At 46.4% G+C, this 18,904-nt stretch overlaps 1 protein-coding gene across 1 annotated transcript in view; it reads right to left on the bottom strand.

Annotated features, from left to right (window-relative positions):
* Positions 1-10,180: 10,180 nt before the first annotated feature.
* Positions 10,181-18,904, bottom strand: part of emc10 (ER membrane protein complex subunit 10) — a 45,145-nt gene continuing 36,421 nt past the window's right edge. Inside the window, exon 7 of the mRNA XM_072492269.1 lies at positions 10,181-10,790. Within this exon, the coding sequence (XP_072348370.1) occupies positions 10,692-10,790 (99 nt within the window). The 3' untranslated portion in view covers positions 10,181-10,691. The remainder of the gene's footprint in view (positions 10,791-18,904) is intronic.

Raw genomic sequence — 18,904 nt, 5'->3', positions numbered from 1 at the left:
TGGTGAACCCTTGAGCCGACCCCCTTAGGACGAACTTAATCCGCTCTAGCTTTATAAACCCTGCCATGTCATTTATCCAGGTCTCCACCCCCGGGGGCTTGGCTTCTTTCCACATTAGCAATATCCTGCGCCGGGCTACTAGGGACGCAAAGGCCAAAACATCGGCCTCTCTCGCCTCCTGCGCTCCCGGCTCTTGTGCAACCCCAAATATAGCCAACCCCCAGCTTGGTTCGACCCGGACTCCTACTACTTTTGAAAGCATCTATGTCACCCCCATCCAAAACCCCTGTAGTGCCGGGCATGACCAAAACATATGGGTATGATTCGCTGGGCTTCTCGAGCACCTCGCACACCTATCCTTCACCCCAAAAAATTTACTGAGCCGTGCTCCAGTCATATGTGCCCTGTGTAATACCTTAAACTGAATCAGGCTTAGCCTGGCACACGAGGACGACGAGTTTACCCTGCTTAGGGCATCTGCCCACAGCCCCTCCTCGATCTCCTCCCCCAGCTCTTCTTCCCATTTCCCTTTTAGTTCATCCACCATAGTCTCCCCTTCGTCCCTCATTTCCCTATATATATCTGACACCTTACCATCCCCCACCCATGTCTTTGAGATCACTCTGTCCTGCACCTCTTGTGTCGGGAGCTGCGGGAATTCCCTCACCTGTTGCCTTGCAAAAGCCCTCAGTTGCATATACCTGAATGCATTCCCTTGGGGCAACCCATATTTCTCGGTCAGCGCTCCCAGACTCGCGAACTTCCCATCCACAAACAGATCTTTCAGTTGCGTTATTCCTGCTCTTTGCCACATTCCATATCCCCCATCCATTCCCCCCGGGGCAAACCTATGGTTGTTTCTTATCGGGGACCCCCCCAAGGCTCCAGTCTTTCCCCTATGCCGTCTCCACTGTCCCCAAATCTTCAGTGTAGCCACCACCACCGGTCTCCAGGAATTCTTAACAACCAATGAGTTACTTTTGAAGTACAGTCGCTATTGTTGTGTATGTCTAGGCAACGATGAATCTTTCATAGAATCCTGCAGTCCAAAAGGAGGCTATTCGGCCCATTGAATTTGTACCAACCCTCCGAAAGAGCATCCCACCTAAGCCCACTCCCCCGCCCTATCCCCGCAACCCCACCTAACCTGCACATCTTTGGACTGTGGGAGGAAACCCACCCAGACACGGGGAGAATGCGCAAGCTCCACCCAGGCAGTCACCCCAAGGGCTGGAATCGAACCCGGGTCCCTTGGTTGGCCAAGTTAGTCAGCACCTGGAAAGAAAAACATTTTAGGTGCATCCCCAAGCATTTTTGGTTCAGTGCGCGTTGCGGGGATATCAGGCAAACACCAGTGCAGCTTGATCTTCAGTGATGAACCCACAACTGTAGCGAGCTTGGAAATTAATCAGAGGAGCCATGTTGGCCATTTGCATTGCTGTACAGACCAGATTGGAGAAAGGTTTTATTCTTTACAGGTGTGAACTGTGGGAGAGCAGAAACCTTCACCCATGCGCTTGGATGCATCCTCTTTTCTCCACCATCCTTGCTTATGCAAGGTAAATTCATAGAATTTACAGTGCATAGGAGGCCATTCAGCCCATCGAGTCTGCACCAGCTCTTAGAATTCATTCACCCCAATCCATTGCACGATCCACAGCACTGGCGGTGACTGACAGCCACAAAAATACAGCTGTTACGGAGCTGTCAGTTGTTTTATAAAATAAATTTAAAGTACCCAATTCTTTTTTTTCCCCAATTAAGGGGCAATTTAGCGTGGCCAATCATCTTTTAGGTTATGGGGGTGGGACCCACGCAGACACGGGGAGAATGTGCAAACTCCACACGGACAGTGACCAGTTGTGATTTCTATCTCTGACCGCAAACATGCTCCAGTACAGATCAGGGCCCAGAAGTCAGGAAACCACCACAGCACTAGCGAGCACATTGGGATTAGGGTGGTCAGCCCCAGAAAGACAGCAGTCAGCTTTATTGGGATGTTAACGGGCTGCCAAATAGATGCTTTATCCACAACTGCCCTCCATGGTCATCCGATGTTTTATTAATCGTCCCAATATGTGAGCTCTGGCTAAGTGGTTGCACTTCCACCTCGGAGTCAGAACATTGTGGTTTCAACTTCAACTCCAGAGACTCGAGCACTTAATCTAGGCTGACACTCCAGTGCTGCGCTGCCGGTGGTGCTATCTTCTGGGCGAGATGTTAAGCCTGTTTGCCCTCTCAGCTGGGCCTAAAGATCCCCAGTGCCCTGGCCAATATTTATCCGTCAACCAACATAACTAAAACAAATCATTGTCACTTTGCTGCTTATGAGAACTTGCTCTGTGCTGTATTTCCTATATTGCAACATTGACACCGTTTCAAAAGTACTTTGCAGACTTATGAAGCCCTGGGATCGTGAGAGGTGCTATATTAAATGTAGGTCTTCCCTTCTATTGTTCCTTCCACTAGCAGATCATCGATGCTCTCTTTTCCAGTGTCCTTGGAAATCACTAACACTCGCCAACGGACATCTCCAACAGTCAGTCGCCCCAGCACATAAGCTGGTAAAATCTGCTCTAGACTCCCAGTGGCAGACAACTGTCAGCCAGCGAGTCTCTGGCCCAACCTTTTTGCCAACCACAGTCCTCTGTACCAGTTGAAATGCAGTCAGTTAAGCAGACATCTTTCAAACCAGGATGCCTCCTCCCCACCTGCCTTCCTTCACCCAACCCACCCATACCTCTTAACAACCCACGCAGAGCTTGCGAGTCTCTGCACAAACTCTCGGAGCGAGCAAATCTAAATATAGGAAGTCTTCTGCGGAAGCTTGAGACTCGGTATGGGCAGGCATCAGCGATTACGTCCTGGGCTACTATTAAGAAGCTTCATTTAATGATGTTACAGCAAATTTCAGGGCAAATATAGCACCAAAGATCATTTCAGAAATGCGCAGAATGCACTGAAGGCCCAAAATAATTTCAGCCTCAAGGCCAAAGAGTCATATTACCCCCAATTTCCCAGACAACCTGTCAAATCAAGTCTCTCTCTCTCTCTACACCTAGTTAAGTAAGCAAACTACTTTTCACTTCATCAGCCTACAGCCCCTTAAACATAAGACCAACAATTTCCGATTCAGCGCAATGCAATTAACGCTCAGATAGGCCACGTGAGGAGCTCTCCAGCCTGTAAATGAAAACATGGCTAGCTTCTCCCAATAGCTCACTTGATAAGATATCGGCGCCACATACGCATGCACCAAAAATTGGGTTTCATTCCCAAACCGTGTTCGCTTAGCGCATCTCGCCTGGCAGAGGAAGCCTCTACAATTAACCTCAAGTTCGGATTCTGGGGCGACATGGTGGCACAGTGGCTATCACTGCTGTCTCACGGCGTCGAGGACCCAGGTTCGATCCCGGCCCTGGGTCACCGTCCGTGTGGAGTTTGCACATTTTCCCCCCCCACCGTGTCTGCGCGGGTCTCAACCCCACAACCCATCTTTGGGTTGTGCAGGGTAGGTGGATTGGCCATGCTAAATTGCCCCTTAATTGGGAAAAAAAAAGAATTGGGTACTCCAAATTTATTTTTTTAAAGTTTGGATTCTGGCATGCTGGAAAATCTCTCCCATCTGGAAAAGGCAAAAACATTGAGTGGATTGTCCTTCCCCAAGATGAACTGGGGTTAAAATTCAACTCTGGCAGTGGGGCACAGAACTAGTGGATGGGCCATCAGGTAGGTGCCCAGAATGGTTTTCCTGTTGCTGATGGAAAGGGAGGTCAGGCAGGATGAATAGAGGGTGATCGATCAGTTTTGGCCTTCCGCAAAGTGGAATCTTTTTTTTTTAAATTTAGAGTACCCAATTAATTTTTTCCAATTAAGGGGCAATTTAGCATGGCCAATCCACCTATGCTGCACATCTTTGGGTTGTGGGGTTGAGATCGAACCTGGGACCTCTGCGCCGTGAAGCAGCAGGGCTAACCACTGCGCCACAGTGCTGCCCTCGCCATAGTGGAATTTGACCGCCACGGTTTTCGGCTCGGTTGTGAAGAACGGCCACTTACACAACGCCAAGACACCTTACCCCAATAATAAATCAATAGCATCGGGGGAACACGCAGGAAAATCTGACAAGGCTGTTTTAAGAAAGTAAAACTGGCCGCTGTCAAATTCTAAAGGATTCGAGATTGGACAATTGAAAAACAAGGCTGGGGGCATTGGGGAAATAAATGAGGGTTTGAGACACTCTATTGCCACAATGAGGAAAATGTGTGCAGCAGTTAACCCACAGTTTAATCTAATCCAAGACGATCCTGCATTGGAAAAACAGAAGGAAGGTTTCACTAGACGGACCATCTGTCCCTTGATAAACACATACAAAACCACGCACCCAGTAAATCGAACAGTCCATTAATCAGAGATAATCCCAGTCAAGGAACACCTTATCCATTGTAGCAGAAAATGATAATAGTTAACAAAAAATGTACTGCATTGTTACAGCCAACTCATCTCTTGACACCCAACCTGTAGTGTTTTATAAGTATATAACATGCAGTTTTGAATTATAGGGAAAATACTGGCTAATTTAAAATTAAATCGACATGTAAATTGGACAATTAACATAATGTACTTCAGTTTACCTATTAGCATAAATATATCTTCTAAATTTCAGGAAGATGGGAATCTTTCATATATTTTAGGGGAAATCTGGAAGCACGTCTGTCTATCTTCATCACCTCTTCCACTGCATCGTTTTCAAAGATGCAAGAAAGAGATAATCAAAGATGCTAGCAACTGAACTCAAATCGACAAAGGAAATCCCCGATCGCACGGGTTAGGGAATAAACCGCTGCATTTTCATTCGTATGCGTTTGTTTCTTTAACTAATTAAATTTAATTAAATTTAAAATGATGAACTGACCAGGCACATCTCAACAAGCTTTCATCTGGGGTAAGGGATTATCAGTCTCCATTTTATGGAGCTCGTTTGACAAAATACTTTCAGCTCGCCGAGGAGAGCAAGACTCACGAGGGAATCCTCGCGCGCAGTGCAGCTGTACTGTTTGATCGTCAGAGATGTCATTCACTCGGCGGGCGAGTCAAAAGGTGCTCATTTGTTTGCACACTTTCACCCTCACGCAGCCCAGGCATTTGCCTTTCTTCCCAAGCATTTAATAGAAGGGGTGTAGGGAAGAAGGGGGGGGGCGATAAGAGGATGGGGTGGAAATAAAGAACTGATTTAATGCCTTGCCCACCCTCAGGACATCCCAAAAAGATTTAGCTGATATGTTGGCAGCATTGGGATGTGGGAAACACAGCAGCAAATTTGTGCACAGCAAGATCCCACAACGGACTGTTTTTTGTTGACATATAGTTTGAGGGATAAACTTTGGCCAGGTCACCGTGGCTAACGTCACCCCCTGCCCCCCCCCCCCCCCCCCCCTCCTTCTGTTAATGGTACCTCGGGGTCTTTTAGGACCTGAGGGGACAGGTGAGGCACATTGGGTTTATCATCTTATGAGAAAGGTAGCACATCCAGCTGTACAGCACCCCCTCAGTACTGCATCGAGATGTCAGCTGGGAAAGTTCTCTGCAGTGGGATTTATACCCACAAACTTTGGATTTAAGGATGGGATTGCTACCACTAACAATTCTTTTTTTTCCCTCATTTAACGGGCAATTTAGCGTGGGGCCAATCCGCCTAACCTGCACATCTTTGGGTTGTGGGGGTGAGACCCACGCAGACACGGGGAGAATGTGCAAACATCATACGGACAGTGACCCAGGGCCGGAATCGAACCCGGGTCCTCAGCGCTGTAGGGAGCAATGCTAACCAGTGTGCCGCCCGCTAACATTTTGTTGCCAATCAGCACTGGAGTCACCAATAATGTTGCTCTTTGTAATGAGTGGAATACTATCCCATCAATAATGTTGCCAAATTAACTAGATATGGCAGTTATTAATGATAATATTGCTTTTCAGAGTAGCCAGGTATCAAATGATACCACCACAAGGGTTTACCGGATATCAATCAAAGATTAAACAACCAGTTAGTCAGTTCAAGTTCAAAGATAGTTTATTTACACACAAGGATTACTTCGACGTGCAACATAAAACACTACAAGTTGAACTACACCTAACTACAATAACCTATACTTAACTTCAGGGCAACCGGCTCTATGCAGATGGACAAGGCCTTTGTTCGGATCTTGCGTGGCTGGGTAGAAGAGGTGGCTTCGTTTCTGCTGGGCTCATCCGTCTGGTCGCGATCGTTGGTCTTGAACTTGTCTTCTGGTCGTAATGCTACACTTGGTTTTAGGCGTAGGCCAGGGCCAAGAGAGACTGAATACATGGCTCTGTCTCTTTTTTTATCCCTCTGGGATTTCACGCTTTTTGGGGCGATCCATACCTTTGGACCCAATAATTCGACAGGCTTCGATCACTGCCTTTGATTTTGGCTAAAGGGGCGGGTGCCTTGATGGCTGGGCGTGTCCTGAGCGATCATTGACCTTGGCTGTTTGGGCTTTCTTAGTGAAGGGAGTGGCGCCAGTTAGTCTGCATCTGTATTGGTTATCTGAGTACAGTCCTTTTGTTCTGGGGAAATGGGCCATTAGAATGCAAACGAGTGGGGGTTTCGATCGCATCTAGCTATCTGGGTTGCAAATACACACACAAGCTCTGAGTGTGTGTGAGTCCTGGGTTGGCCATAATTCCTATGGTCCTTCGCAGGTGGCCATCTGAGATGGCTACAATCTGTCTACTGGTTGCACATTCGCTGATTTGGGGAAGTTCAAGCACCCCAACTTGAGCTCAACGTAGAGCATTCCATAGAAGAATCCCTACAGTGCAGAAGGAGGCCATTTGGCCCATCGAGTCTGTCCCGACCCTCCGAATGAGCACCCTATCTCAGCCCACTCATCCACCCTATCCCGCCTAACTAACCTGCACATCTTTGGACACCAAGGAGCAAATTAGCATGGCTAATCCACCTAACCTGCCTTGGACTGTGGGAGGAAACCCACGCAGGCACGGGGAGAATGCTACTCAAGGAAATTCCACATGCACCAGCTGCTCGCCCATATTCTGTTCAAGTGGCTATTCTGCATGTAATTTTAGACACTGGATGTCAAGAAGGCCATGAACTAAGAGTGTTGCAATTAATCCATGTCCCCATCTCAGCTAGCATCCACCTGCACACTTTTCACTCGGGGATCAATGGACAGCAGGTAGAGCTGCACTTAACTCTACAATTATTTTTGCTTCATCCCAACACCATAGTTTACTTTTGCCATGCCTGTGACACCATAACATAAACGCAGCCTTAACATAAATGCCCCCAACTATCAAGCAGCGTAGGAGGCCATCTGGCCTATCATTCCAGTGCCAATTATCCAATTAGGCCCACACACTGGCTCTTTCCCCATAGTCCTGCAATTTCTTCCACTAAGTGTTGATCAAATTTCCTTTAAAAAGTTACTGTCAACTCTGCTTCCACCACTTATCAGGCAGTGTATTCCAGATTACAAAATTCTCCTCTCCCATCTGATTTTGTTTGACAATGATCTTAAATCTACGCCCTCTGGTTATTGACCCACTTGCCAGTGGAAACATGTTTGCCCTTATTTACTTTACCTGAACCCCTCATCATTTTGAGCACCTCAAATGCCTTTGGCATAAGTTTTTGCACAGCATAAAGTGCAATGGAGAACATGCTGCGGGATTCTCCATCGGCGGGACCCTCCAGCCGGCCCCCACACCCGCACGTTTCCTGACGGCGGCAGGGGGAGACCCACAATGGGGGACCCCATGGGCCAGCTGCGCGAACGGAGAAACCCGCTGCCGGGCGGGGGGGGGGCGCGCCGAAAAACAGAGAATGCCGCCCATAATTGTGCCTAAATTGCTCCAGAAATGCCAAGACCAGTTACAATATCCCAAATATTTTGCAGCTGCGATTGTCTAATTTATTCTGGATGGACAACAAAAATAAAAATTGATGAAAAATGAAAATTACCGTGGGCAGCACGGTAGCATTGTGGATAGCACAATTGCTTCACAGCTCCAGGGTCCCAGATTCGATTCCGGCTTGGGTCACAGTCTGTGCGGAGTCTGCACATCCTCCCAGTGTGTGCGTGGGTTTCCTCCGGGTGCTCCGGTTTCCTCCCACAGTCCAAAGATGTGCAGGTTAGGTGGATTGGCCATGATAAATTGCCCTTAAGTGTCCAAAATTGCCCTTAGTGTTGGGTGGGGTTGCTGGGTTATGGGGATAGGGTGGAAGTGTTGACCTTGGGTAGGGTGCTCTTTCCAAGAGCCGGTGCAGACTCGACGGGCCGAATGGCCTCCTGCTGCACTGCAAATTCTATGATAATCTATGAACAGGATGTTGCCCGAGCATCCAGTATTTTTCTCATTATTTCAAGTTTAAAGGGACTGCATCTCATGAGCATATAATGATTTTTACCTTCACAACTTAATGAGAATATAATAACGCCAAGGGCATCACCTTTTAAACAAAGAGGTCTGAGAAACAAATCCTTATACTGTATCCAAATGAAATTTCAATTTAATTTGAATTCTGTTGAACAAAAATCAGTTGCTGGTTTTTCTGCACATTTGGTGAAAAAGTTAAGCAAGATACATTCATCTACTTCCCGATACCCCCTCTGCTCAATCCTATTCAACAAGTGGCTGAGCCATTCAGATTTGGAAGGGTTCTGGTGTGACTTCCTGTCTGTGCCAAGTGACTTGGTCTTAGTGTTGCTATCAGCCTTTGTACTCTTAGGTAATGAGCGGGGGAAGAGAAACCATCGCAGGTGCCCACTACTCCAGTGAGTCCCTGAATTCGAGTGTGCAAGTGGATGTCAGGTGAGGATATGCTCAGACTCGCTTGTAATGCGTTTGGATAGTCTGGTCAGTGTGTGCCATTCTAGGCTCACTCATCAGCAACAACTTCTTGTGCGGCATACTGAAGGGTTGCCAGTTGCTGTGGAACCCTTTCCCCAACATTTATAAGGAGGACAGAAAATAAACACTTAGAACCACTTCCATCAGCACACATGGTAATGGGGCAATTGGTGGCTAAAATGGAGCCCCACAAAGTGGCATCAAAAACATGGCAGTCACTTCAGACTTTGAAAACCAATAGTATTTATCTCAAACAGCCAAACATGCATTTTGTCCACTTCTGTTTTGGGGACTATTAGTTTTGAATTATCGGAGGTACTGAAAAATGCTTAACTCAATGCACCACCTTTGTCTGGAGTGTCAGGTAAGATGGGCCAGGCCTTTGGACCTTTAGGACTTTGAAAGGTGGGACCCAGAAGCCGTCTGGTAATTGTCAAACAGTAAGGACAAACATTCAGAATACTGGCCACATTCGCTTTCAGCAGGTGTCACCGCAAGTGGGAACATCAGTTAATTTTAACTCCCCTCTCTCCTCCGCCTGCACCCCCCCCCCCACCCCCCCAACCCAAATTCCTAATTTCAGGAGGCTATGTTCAACTGCAGCAGCCCTGTAGCCACCCCAGCCGAGACCAATTAACTTGTACACAGCAATTGCAGCCTCCAAAAAAGTAACCCGAAAAAAGTCAAATTGTGCCGGGGGGAAAATAAATGCAGCTTCAAAAACGCATTTGCGGCTTCGTTACCACTGACTGGACAACTGAACTATAATAATGAGAATTTTAGTGACACATAGAATGGGTGAATCAGTTTGTTCATTTAAGACCCCATGGCACGGTAGCACAGTTGTTAGCACTGTTGCTTCACAGCGCCAGGGTTCCAGGTTCGATTCCTGGCTTGGGTCACTGTCTGTGCGGAGTCTGCACGTTCTCCCCGTGTCTGCGTGGGTTTCCTCCGGGTGCTCCGGTTTCTTCCCACAAGTCCCGAAAGACGTGCTTGTTAGGTAATTTGGACATTCTGAATTCTCCCTCGGTGTACCTGAACAGGTGCCGGAGTTTGGCGACTAGGGGCTTTTCACAGTAACTTCATTGCAGTAAGCCAACTTGTGACAATAATAAAGATTATTAAACCTGCACTTGAGTTTATGGTACTTCACCAGACAGATGTCCTAAAGCTGGGGTTAGGGAGTTAAAATGTCAACAAAATACTTCCAATTTAACCAAAATGAAAAAGACAGAACAATTTGTTGGGAAGGACAGCTGAACAAATGCACACTCATCTCAGCCCATCAGCATTTTCCATTTATTATTTCTACAGACTCCAAAACAAAACCAATGGTTTCTGCATTTATTTATACATACAGACTCTGGGCATCATGCCTGGTGCTGCTGGTAAAGCTTGAACATTTCTGATACTTTGGATTTGTTTCCCTATATCTGACGACATACACACAAGTGACTGCACCGTTTCAACCTGTCTTTTACTGACCTTATATTAACTATAGTATGCTGGCGGCAACTAGTGGCTGGAGTGGGGTCCTGCAGCAGAACGCTTGATAAAATTCACAGCAATTCTTTTTTTCTTGCAAATCAACAATGCTCATCTCAACTATTCATACTACATTTTGTTCATTTGTTGTTTGTAGATTATTCGATTGGAAACTCAAAGTCCTGAGAATGTTAATTCAACCTTTGTCCAGCAAATATGACATTATTATTATTTACAACATGGTGCACTTTTTCCCTTTTCATCAAGTGGGAAACGTTGATGTCGAGATTTGTTTCTCTTGGCTGCACAGGTCATCTTCCGCCTCCACCAGAACCCCCGCTGCCCCCTCCGTTAGGATCCTGTGCGCCCGACATCATCAGAAAGATCACAATGGGGACGATATACATCCACTGAGGAAAAAGAAAAAGAGGTCAACTCTGAACGTTAAGACAAAAACACACGTTCCTTCAACGAGCGAGATCCTGACTGGAACACAGGGCCAGTTTGTAACCAGTGACACTCATTAGCATTTTGGCTTCAAGACACGGCAGCAGTGAGGGCGAGGGCGGAATTGTGGCCCAGCCACAGGTTAAGTGAGCTGAATTACCGCACCAAACAAGCAATTCTGAAATCAATGTACACCTGTACTGCCCACTAAACGCTCCAAGATCAATGCTCCACACATGGTGCTCGGAGGTCAATAATGAGAAAGCCACTGTTGCTCCCACTCAAGAAGAATTTTCAAACGCCCGCATCTCATCTGAACACTGAATGCAGTAGCTCTCACTATGGCAACGGTTGCACATTAGCCCCATGGGGACAGTAGCCATTCTGCAGGCCCTGACTTTAACAGACAGTTTTTCCTGTCCCTGGGTGATTTTAATCACAGAACAAAAAGGAAGAGAGTCAGGAACGAGGAATGCATGGCAGAAGGAAGTCAGCGTGGCTTCTCCTCTATTGAAATTAAATCACCGATGGAACAAAATCAGGCAAGCTTCATGGAAACCTACGGCAACTCTCAACAATTGTGCCAGCACAGAGCAGAGTTCACACCTGGTTCCTCCTGCTCTGTGATTATCCACTAAGATAGGGGTGCGATGGGAAGAAGGTGGGGGGCAGGCTGACGTGGGAAATTTATAGGCAGCCTCACCAGAGTCCCATTTTGCTTTGTCCATTTCTTTTATCGAAAGGCCGTAATGGCAACATCACCGAGGCTAACAGCTTGAACAAGTTACCGAAGTCAACGACGATAATCAGCCACCTTGCGTCAGTTGAACGACATAATTATCAAACTAAAGATCCTTCAGCATTGGGTGAACATATCATAGAATTTACAGTGCAGAAGGAGGCCATTCGGCCCATCGAGTCTGCACCGGCTCTTGGAAAGAGCACCCTACCCAAGGTTCACACCTCCACCCGATCCCCATAACCCAGTAACCCCACCCAACACGAAGGGCAATTTTGGACACTAAGGGCAATTTAGCATGGCCAATCCACCTAACCCGCACATCTTTGGACTGTGGGAGGAAACCGGAGCACCCGGAGGAAACCCACGCGCACACGGGGAGGATGTGCAGACTCCGCACAGACAGTGACCCAAGCCGGATTCGAACCTGGGACCCTGAAGCTGTGAAGCATTTGTGCTATCCACAATGCTACCGTGCTGCTGAATAATACTGAATATAATTCAGTATTACATCAGTCAGGCGGCATAGTGACACAGTGGTTAGCACTGCTGCCAAACAGCAACAGGGACCAGTGTTCGATTCCGGCCTGTCTCTGTGGAGTTTGCACGTTCTCCCCATGTCTGCGTGAGCTTCCAGTTTCCTCCCACTGTCCAGAGATGTGCAGATTAGGTGCGGCTACGGTGATAGGTTTGGGGAGTGGGTGCTCTTTCACCGGATCGGTGCAGACTTGATGAGCCGAATAACTCCCTCTGCACTGTAGGGATTGTATGGATTAACCCTACACCAGCATTTCAGCTCCCAGAGAAACAGCACTTGCCATTCGAGCGTGGGCACATGGTAACTCTTTGCAACAGTTTGATGTGTTTGTTTAATAAGATCATCCTGACGGCAAGAGGCTTTTTAAAATTCATTAACACACAAGAGTTATTAGATGGTTTATTAGATGTTCCCTTGCTGTGTGGTGTTACAATCAATCTGTCAACCGATCATTTTAACCCACAGCAGAGCCACATATTCTAGGCTGTTAACATAAATAAAACCCAAACTCTTGAACTTGTTCGTAGGAAAGGGATAGATTTAAAATTAATAAAGGCAACAATTTAAACCCAAGAATAGAAGTATTGTATCGCAATAAATCACAAAATCTTGCAGGGCTAACCATCATTTTGTTAATACAAATACAACTTAAATCAGTGTCCCAGGTCAAATCATACCCAACCGTAACTCTTGTGGATTTACTCAACATGCTGTATTTCAGAGTTACTCAAATTGCATTTGCACATAATCCCCAAGGTAAATGGCTAATGGTGGATTTATGATACTGCTGACAAGTTAGAGTCTGCCCTGAATCTCTTGAGGACTGAAACCCCTTTCCCGGCTTTCAGATCCTATCTATCTCCTGATTTTCCACACCATTCCAGGTCAAGGTGAACCAGGTGGCCTACTCTCGTTATTCTTTTTCCCTCCCCATTCCCAAAATAAACCAGTCCCAAGTAAGGTGGTGTCCAGATGAGCTGCTGCTATGCGGGCATACAAACACTGCTGCATGAATTAGTGTGCAGGCACTCCATAACCAGGTCACACCAGTGTGTGATCAACCCTCAAGTTGTCTTTGTTGGCATTGTGGAATCAGCCCACCTACACTTGGGTCTTCCTGTGCAAACCCCAAATGTTTACAACTCAGTGCATTCCAAGACTTCCGAGGGAACGTAAAGGGATAGGAAACTGGAATTAGAAAGGACACCTGGGTCTCCTCGGGCTGGCATGGACAAGATGGCCCTAATGGACTCCTTCTGTGCTGTAACTTTTCTATGATTCTATTCTAACATGGAGACGATTCGTATTCATAATTTCACTGAAGTCTCAGAATAGGATTTTATGGGTTTTTTTCTACTCCATCTCTCCGAAGGTGATTGGTTGCTGAGTTCCTGGAGACTTCCAAGAAGAGTATAAACAGCCATTCTCAGCATGCTGACGGTGTCTATGTATCTGACAATAGAGGGTATTACAGCGAGGTTCCATTCTGGTCTCACCCAACGTCTGCAAAATGGCCTCCATCTAGAGCCTCTGGTTAGCACCAATCATGGTTCTTTCTATTTTTCTCTCCCTTACTCAGGCGCAGAGGTTAGCTGAAGCACCAGAATTGCTGCTCCAACTGACTGAGCACAAGTCAGAAATCAAAGCTCCAGCGCCCCTGCCATTCTCGCCGGCTCGGTACTCCACAAGCCCAGTGGTAGTGGCAGGCCCGAGGGCGTGGAGACAGCACATGAGATTGGAGGGTGTGTCAGTGTGGCACCGATCTGAGTTAATCACCGGTTTGTTCCGGGGGGGCTGGACGGGCGCTTTAGGAGGTGGCAGCAGACAGAGTTTGAGAGATTTGGGGATCTCTTTATTGAGGAGGGCTTTCCGAGCCTGGAGGCATTGAAGGAGGAGTTTGAGTTGCCGGGTGGGAACGGGTTTCGATACCTAGAGGTACGGGACTTTGTCCGGAGGCAAGTTCCAAGCTTTCCTCGGCTCCCCCTGAGGGGACTACAAGATAAGGTAATGTCTAAAACAGGGGTTGGGGAGGGGAGAGTCTCGGAGATATACAAGGAATTGATGGAGTGGGAAGGGGTTCCAATCGGGGAGGTGTAGAGGAAGAGGGAGGAAGAGTTGGGAGGGCAGCTGGAAGGCGGACTATGAGAAAAGGCCTTGAAGAGAGTCAATTCATCCTCGTCGTGTGCCAGGCTTAGCCTGATCCAGTTCAAGATGGTTCATAGAGCCCACATGACAGCAGCCCTGATGAGCAGGTTTTTTGTGAAAGTGGAGGACAGGTGCAGACGCTGCGGGGGAAGCCCGGCGAATCATGTGCATATGCTCTGGGCATGTCCGAAGTTGAGGGGATTCTGGCGAGGATTTGCGTACGTCATGTCAGAGATCCTGGGTGACTCCGAGTCCAGAAATGGCAATATTTGGGGTAGCAGAAGATCCGGGGGCCCAGGGGGGAGGGAGGCCGAAATCAAAGCTTTACAACTTAGCAATACACTCGGCAATGCCTGGGGGAACTAATTTTCAGAATTTGAAATGAAACCCGGCTGTGGTGAAAGGGCTTTTGACTGAAATCCAGTTAGGTACACAACCTTCATGTGTTATCCCATGTTGCTTCTCCCACCCACAACTATGCAATAGAGTCAAATCCGAACATCATTCAGTGAAGCCACATTGTCAATAAAAAAAGACCGTTCACTCATGAAATTTAAAAAATAAGGGACAATGTCAGGATTTTAAAAGAGTTCAGTGCTGTTTCAGTTGGTTCGCTACCAGGTTAAACATCAGAACATTATAAGGTATAATGTACTGAAAACACTTTCAGGGAGATTTATTTTTAGATCAACTCTTCTTTAAACGTGGTGCTGTTTGAATGCTTGATTCCCACAGTTCTGGCAATGGCCCAGGTGATAAATACATGGTCAGGAAAAGAACTAAACCACAAGTAACAGTAATATGCCACTTCTAATTCCTGGTCAATGTTCGGGCAGCATGGTGGCACAGTGGTTAGCACTGCTGGCTCACGCCAGCCGAGGGCCCAGTTTCCATCCCGGCCCCGGGTCACTGTCCGTGTGGAGTTGGCACATTCTCTCAGTGTCTGCGTGGGTCTCACCCCCACAACCTAAAGATGTGCAGGGTAAGCGGTTGGCCACGCTAAATTGCCCCTTCATTGGGGAAAAATTGAATTGGGCACTTTTAAATTTCGAAAAGAAAAAAGAAAAAAAATCCTGGTCAATGAGGAGTGTGCTGTGCTCAGTCATGGTAGCAGCAGGGTCATTGGTTGGTGACAGGACAAAATTGGGCTCAGGTTTCTTTACCCTCGTCTCCCATCGCTGGGTAGACAGCCATATTCATTGTCCAGTGATGCCCAATATATGGCCAGATCAGCCTCAGATGCTGCCGGCACTTCTCTTGGCTTGAATTCAGAGTCCGACTCTGGGACACAGAGCCAGACACAGATTATAAATTTGTGGAAAAAATAGGAAATTTGTACACACCGCAGCAAAATAATGTGGGCAGAGCAATCATGAAGCAAATCATTGCTTGGAACTGTGAAAACGTTATGAACCAGTCACTAAAGTGCCAGCCTCGGCAGACAAACACTGCTCTTGCCTCCTGTGCCAGAGGTCATAGGTTCAACCCCTAGGTTTGGGCACATAATTAAACATGGCATTGTGTGATCAGCAAATGCCATCTTTTGGCATATTAACCCAAGATGCCATGGCACTGTTTCCTGGTCAGCATTTGACTATTATCCAAAACCCCCAGAAACAGGTTATCTACCCATTTATCTCATTACTATTCAAGACTTTTTGTGTGTATATACTGGCTGCTGAGCTTCCCTACAGTATATCGCTGACTGCACTTCAAGATAAATGAACTTCATTTGCTGTAAAACACTCTGGAGTGCCCTGAGGTCATGAAAGATTCTGCACAAATTAAAGTTCTTTCTTCCTAAACAAACACGAGTGCACAATACAACTCCTCTCTGTAATGAAAGGTGGTGGTGCTGGTGTAAGGAAAATACTAACTGTTATGAACTTACTTTGGCATATTTTCCCCCCGATAAAATATATTTCAAAATAATTATATTTAGAGGCTCTTGAATCAAATCTTCTCGGATCATTTCATCAGGAGAATAGTAAAGCAGATATACTTCCGGCAATGTCAGCCAAGAGCATCCTTCATCATGCCACTGCTGCATGTCATTAGCTTTCAGACAGACCACTTGTGTTTGATAGCAGACTTCTTCCTGTCTCGCCTCCTGATGGTATCAACTCCTTGCTGGAGGTATGCGATTCCACAGGGGGGGTAGCTGCCCTCCACTCACACAGCTTGGCGACCATTTGTCACATCGAAGCTCAAATATTGAGTGCTGGCAAACTTGACGTGGAAGGAGTGCCAGCTATGCTCAATCCTATCATTAGGTATTTGAATAGCAATCAGGAGCAGGGCTGTTCAAATCCCTCACCAAACCAAAGGGCACTGAAGCAAATTGCAGCATTCCCAAATGCTGCCTCGGATGAGATCTGCTAATTCAAATCAGGCTAAGGATTCAACGGGGGACTTCCTGCTGTTTGGCTCAGTGCTACGCCAGACCATCAAACTGTTTTGCTTTCATTCTGCCTCTACAGGTTTTCTATGTTGCTGTTTACATTCCCATGCTTCAGAACCGAAAAACAGCAGGAGATCAATGCGTTAATTCAACAGATATTTGGCAAAGCCCTTCGCCAACTAAGAAAGGGAAAAATTATAGATTTTCCGCAGCTCTTTGTGTCTGTCTTCAGACTGCGCTGTCAGAATCTCCCTGGGAGATTAGGATAAGGGTTCTTAATCTTCTCGAGCACCAGCAGGGTGAGCAAAACCACGAGTCGTACAGAGAGCTGCGTGAATTAAACACAAATGCAACAGAACCTCCCCAACCTTCTGATATTCAGCCTGCAGGTCGACAATACAAAGAGCACGCTAACCTTCACCTTGCGAAGGCAGATAAGCAGGAAAGAGATACTCACCGCTGACTAACAGACAAGTGCTTCAAGCTCTTAAGAGTAGTGATATTATAAATGATAAACCAAGAAGAATTCAGTTTAATAAAACAAAATTAAATGCAAAAAACTGGTACTCGAAAAAGTAATCATGAAGGTGTGGGATTGTTGTATAAAAAACCCAACTGATGCACAGATGTCCTTTAAGTAAGGAAATCTGCTCTCCTCGCTTGAGTATTGATGGGGGGAAAAAGATACATGTCAAAGCTTTTCGTTTTAGACTCATCAGGACACTTCGCAAGGATACCAATATAAAGGAAAAACAACAATTTCTACTGTCTGAGAAGTGTGTGCTGGTTGGTTAGCAAATGGACTCTGCTTGGCAGAAGCTTTGCCATGGAGAATGCACCAGCTGATGGTGACTGACAGTAACAAAAGCATTGTTTGAAATTTAAACCAGGCAGCTTCACCCTGATTAGCCATGCATTCTTCTGAGAAAGGAGTCTGTGAACAGTTGCCACTTATGATGTTTAGCTGAAACAGGCACAACGTGTCTACAGGTTCTTTCTGTCGACAAAGAACAGGGCCCTGTGTATCAATAATATTAATATCGGTACACATAAAAGTGCCACACTGCAAGCCCAACTGATGATCTTAAATTTATTGTCAGTGTAATTCTTAGCAAACTGAGGATTATTTAGCAAATGTTGTCCAATCATGGAATCACATACATGTCCCAGCCAACCAGCCCATGCTGGCAAAACTCACAACAGTGTCCAACATTAGATGCAACAGGACATTTGCTAAATAATCCTCAGTGTGCGAGACAAAACGCTTTGACATGTCTTTTTTATCAGCAATACTCAAGTTCTGTACTACCTAATGACCACCTCCTGACTTGGTCCAGCCTACACATGACTCCAATCTCACACCAAAGTGACTGGCTCTCAATTGACCTCCGAATACCCCTTCAACTCAATTCATTACGAGGGAAGGAAATTCACTGAAAAGGCCCAGTAGGGAGTTAGCATTGACCTGATGACTCTGTGCTGATCAGAATATTGCTCATGAACATTTTTCTTCAATATAGCATTAAACACTTTGATCAGAAAATGCCTCATTCATCTTTAAACAGTTCATAAAGGGAAATCTAGGAAGACAGATTTTAAGTACTGAAGAGATTCTGTATCCCAGAGTTAAACACCATTGCTCCCATCTACCCAGAATAAGGAGATGCTCACTGCATGTATATGCTGGCTTCTCTAGTCTTCGACTTAAAGTCCACTACTCAGCACCAAGTGAAAGGATGACAAATTGGTAGATAAACTCAGGAACTTCATTTACCCTGCCATTTAAATTACCATTACTGCCGTCTCTTTCTGAGAATCATCACCTGTGTTCTCGCTACAACTGGTGCTCTGCATTTGACACTTGATGAGCATCCTAGATTCCTTCAGCACATTATCTGAGCTGCAACCCATCCACCCCTCATCCCAACGACAAAGCTCTGGGAGATCATGAGTTACATAATGGAAATCACCTGCAAGCCAGTCACATTGGAATACGGTCCTATGAATCCCCACTGGTATCAGACTCATGGACATTCTTCATGCATTAGTCGGTTAACAACCACAGAAAACACACAAGATGAACCTGATCTTACTCTCACGCTATCCCCACCACTTAACAGTCAGTTCTAGCGGCTGTCATCGACTAACAAGCAGAATCGAGGAGCAGAGTCTGATTTATTCCCGCCCTAGCCCAGGGGAAAGGAGAACCACAAACTGAGACCAACTACTCAGCACACTCCAAGAATTGGGGTCT

The sequence above is a fragment of the Scyliorhinus torazame genome, chromosome 29 (assembly GCF_047496885.1).
Source record: "Scyliorhinus torazame isolate Kashiwa2021f chromosome 29, sScyTor2.1, whole genome shotgun sequence".
Classification (NCBI taxonomy): Eukaryota; Metazoa; Chordata; class Chondrichthyes; order Carcharhiniformes; family Scyliorhinidae; genus Scyliorhinus; species Scyliorhinus torazame.
Note: the sequence above shows the minus strand (reverse complement) of the source record. Positions and strands in the feature narration are given on the sequence as shown.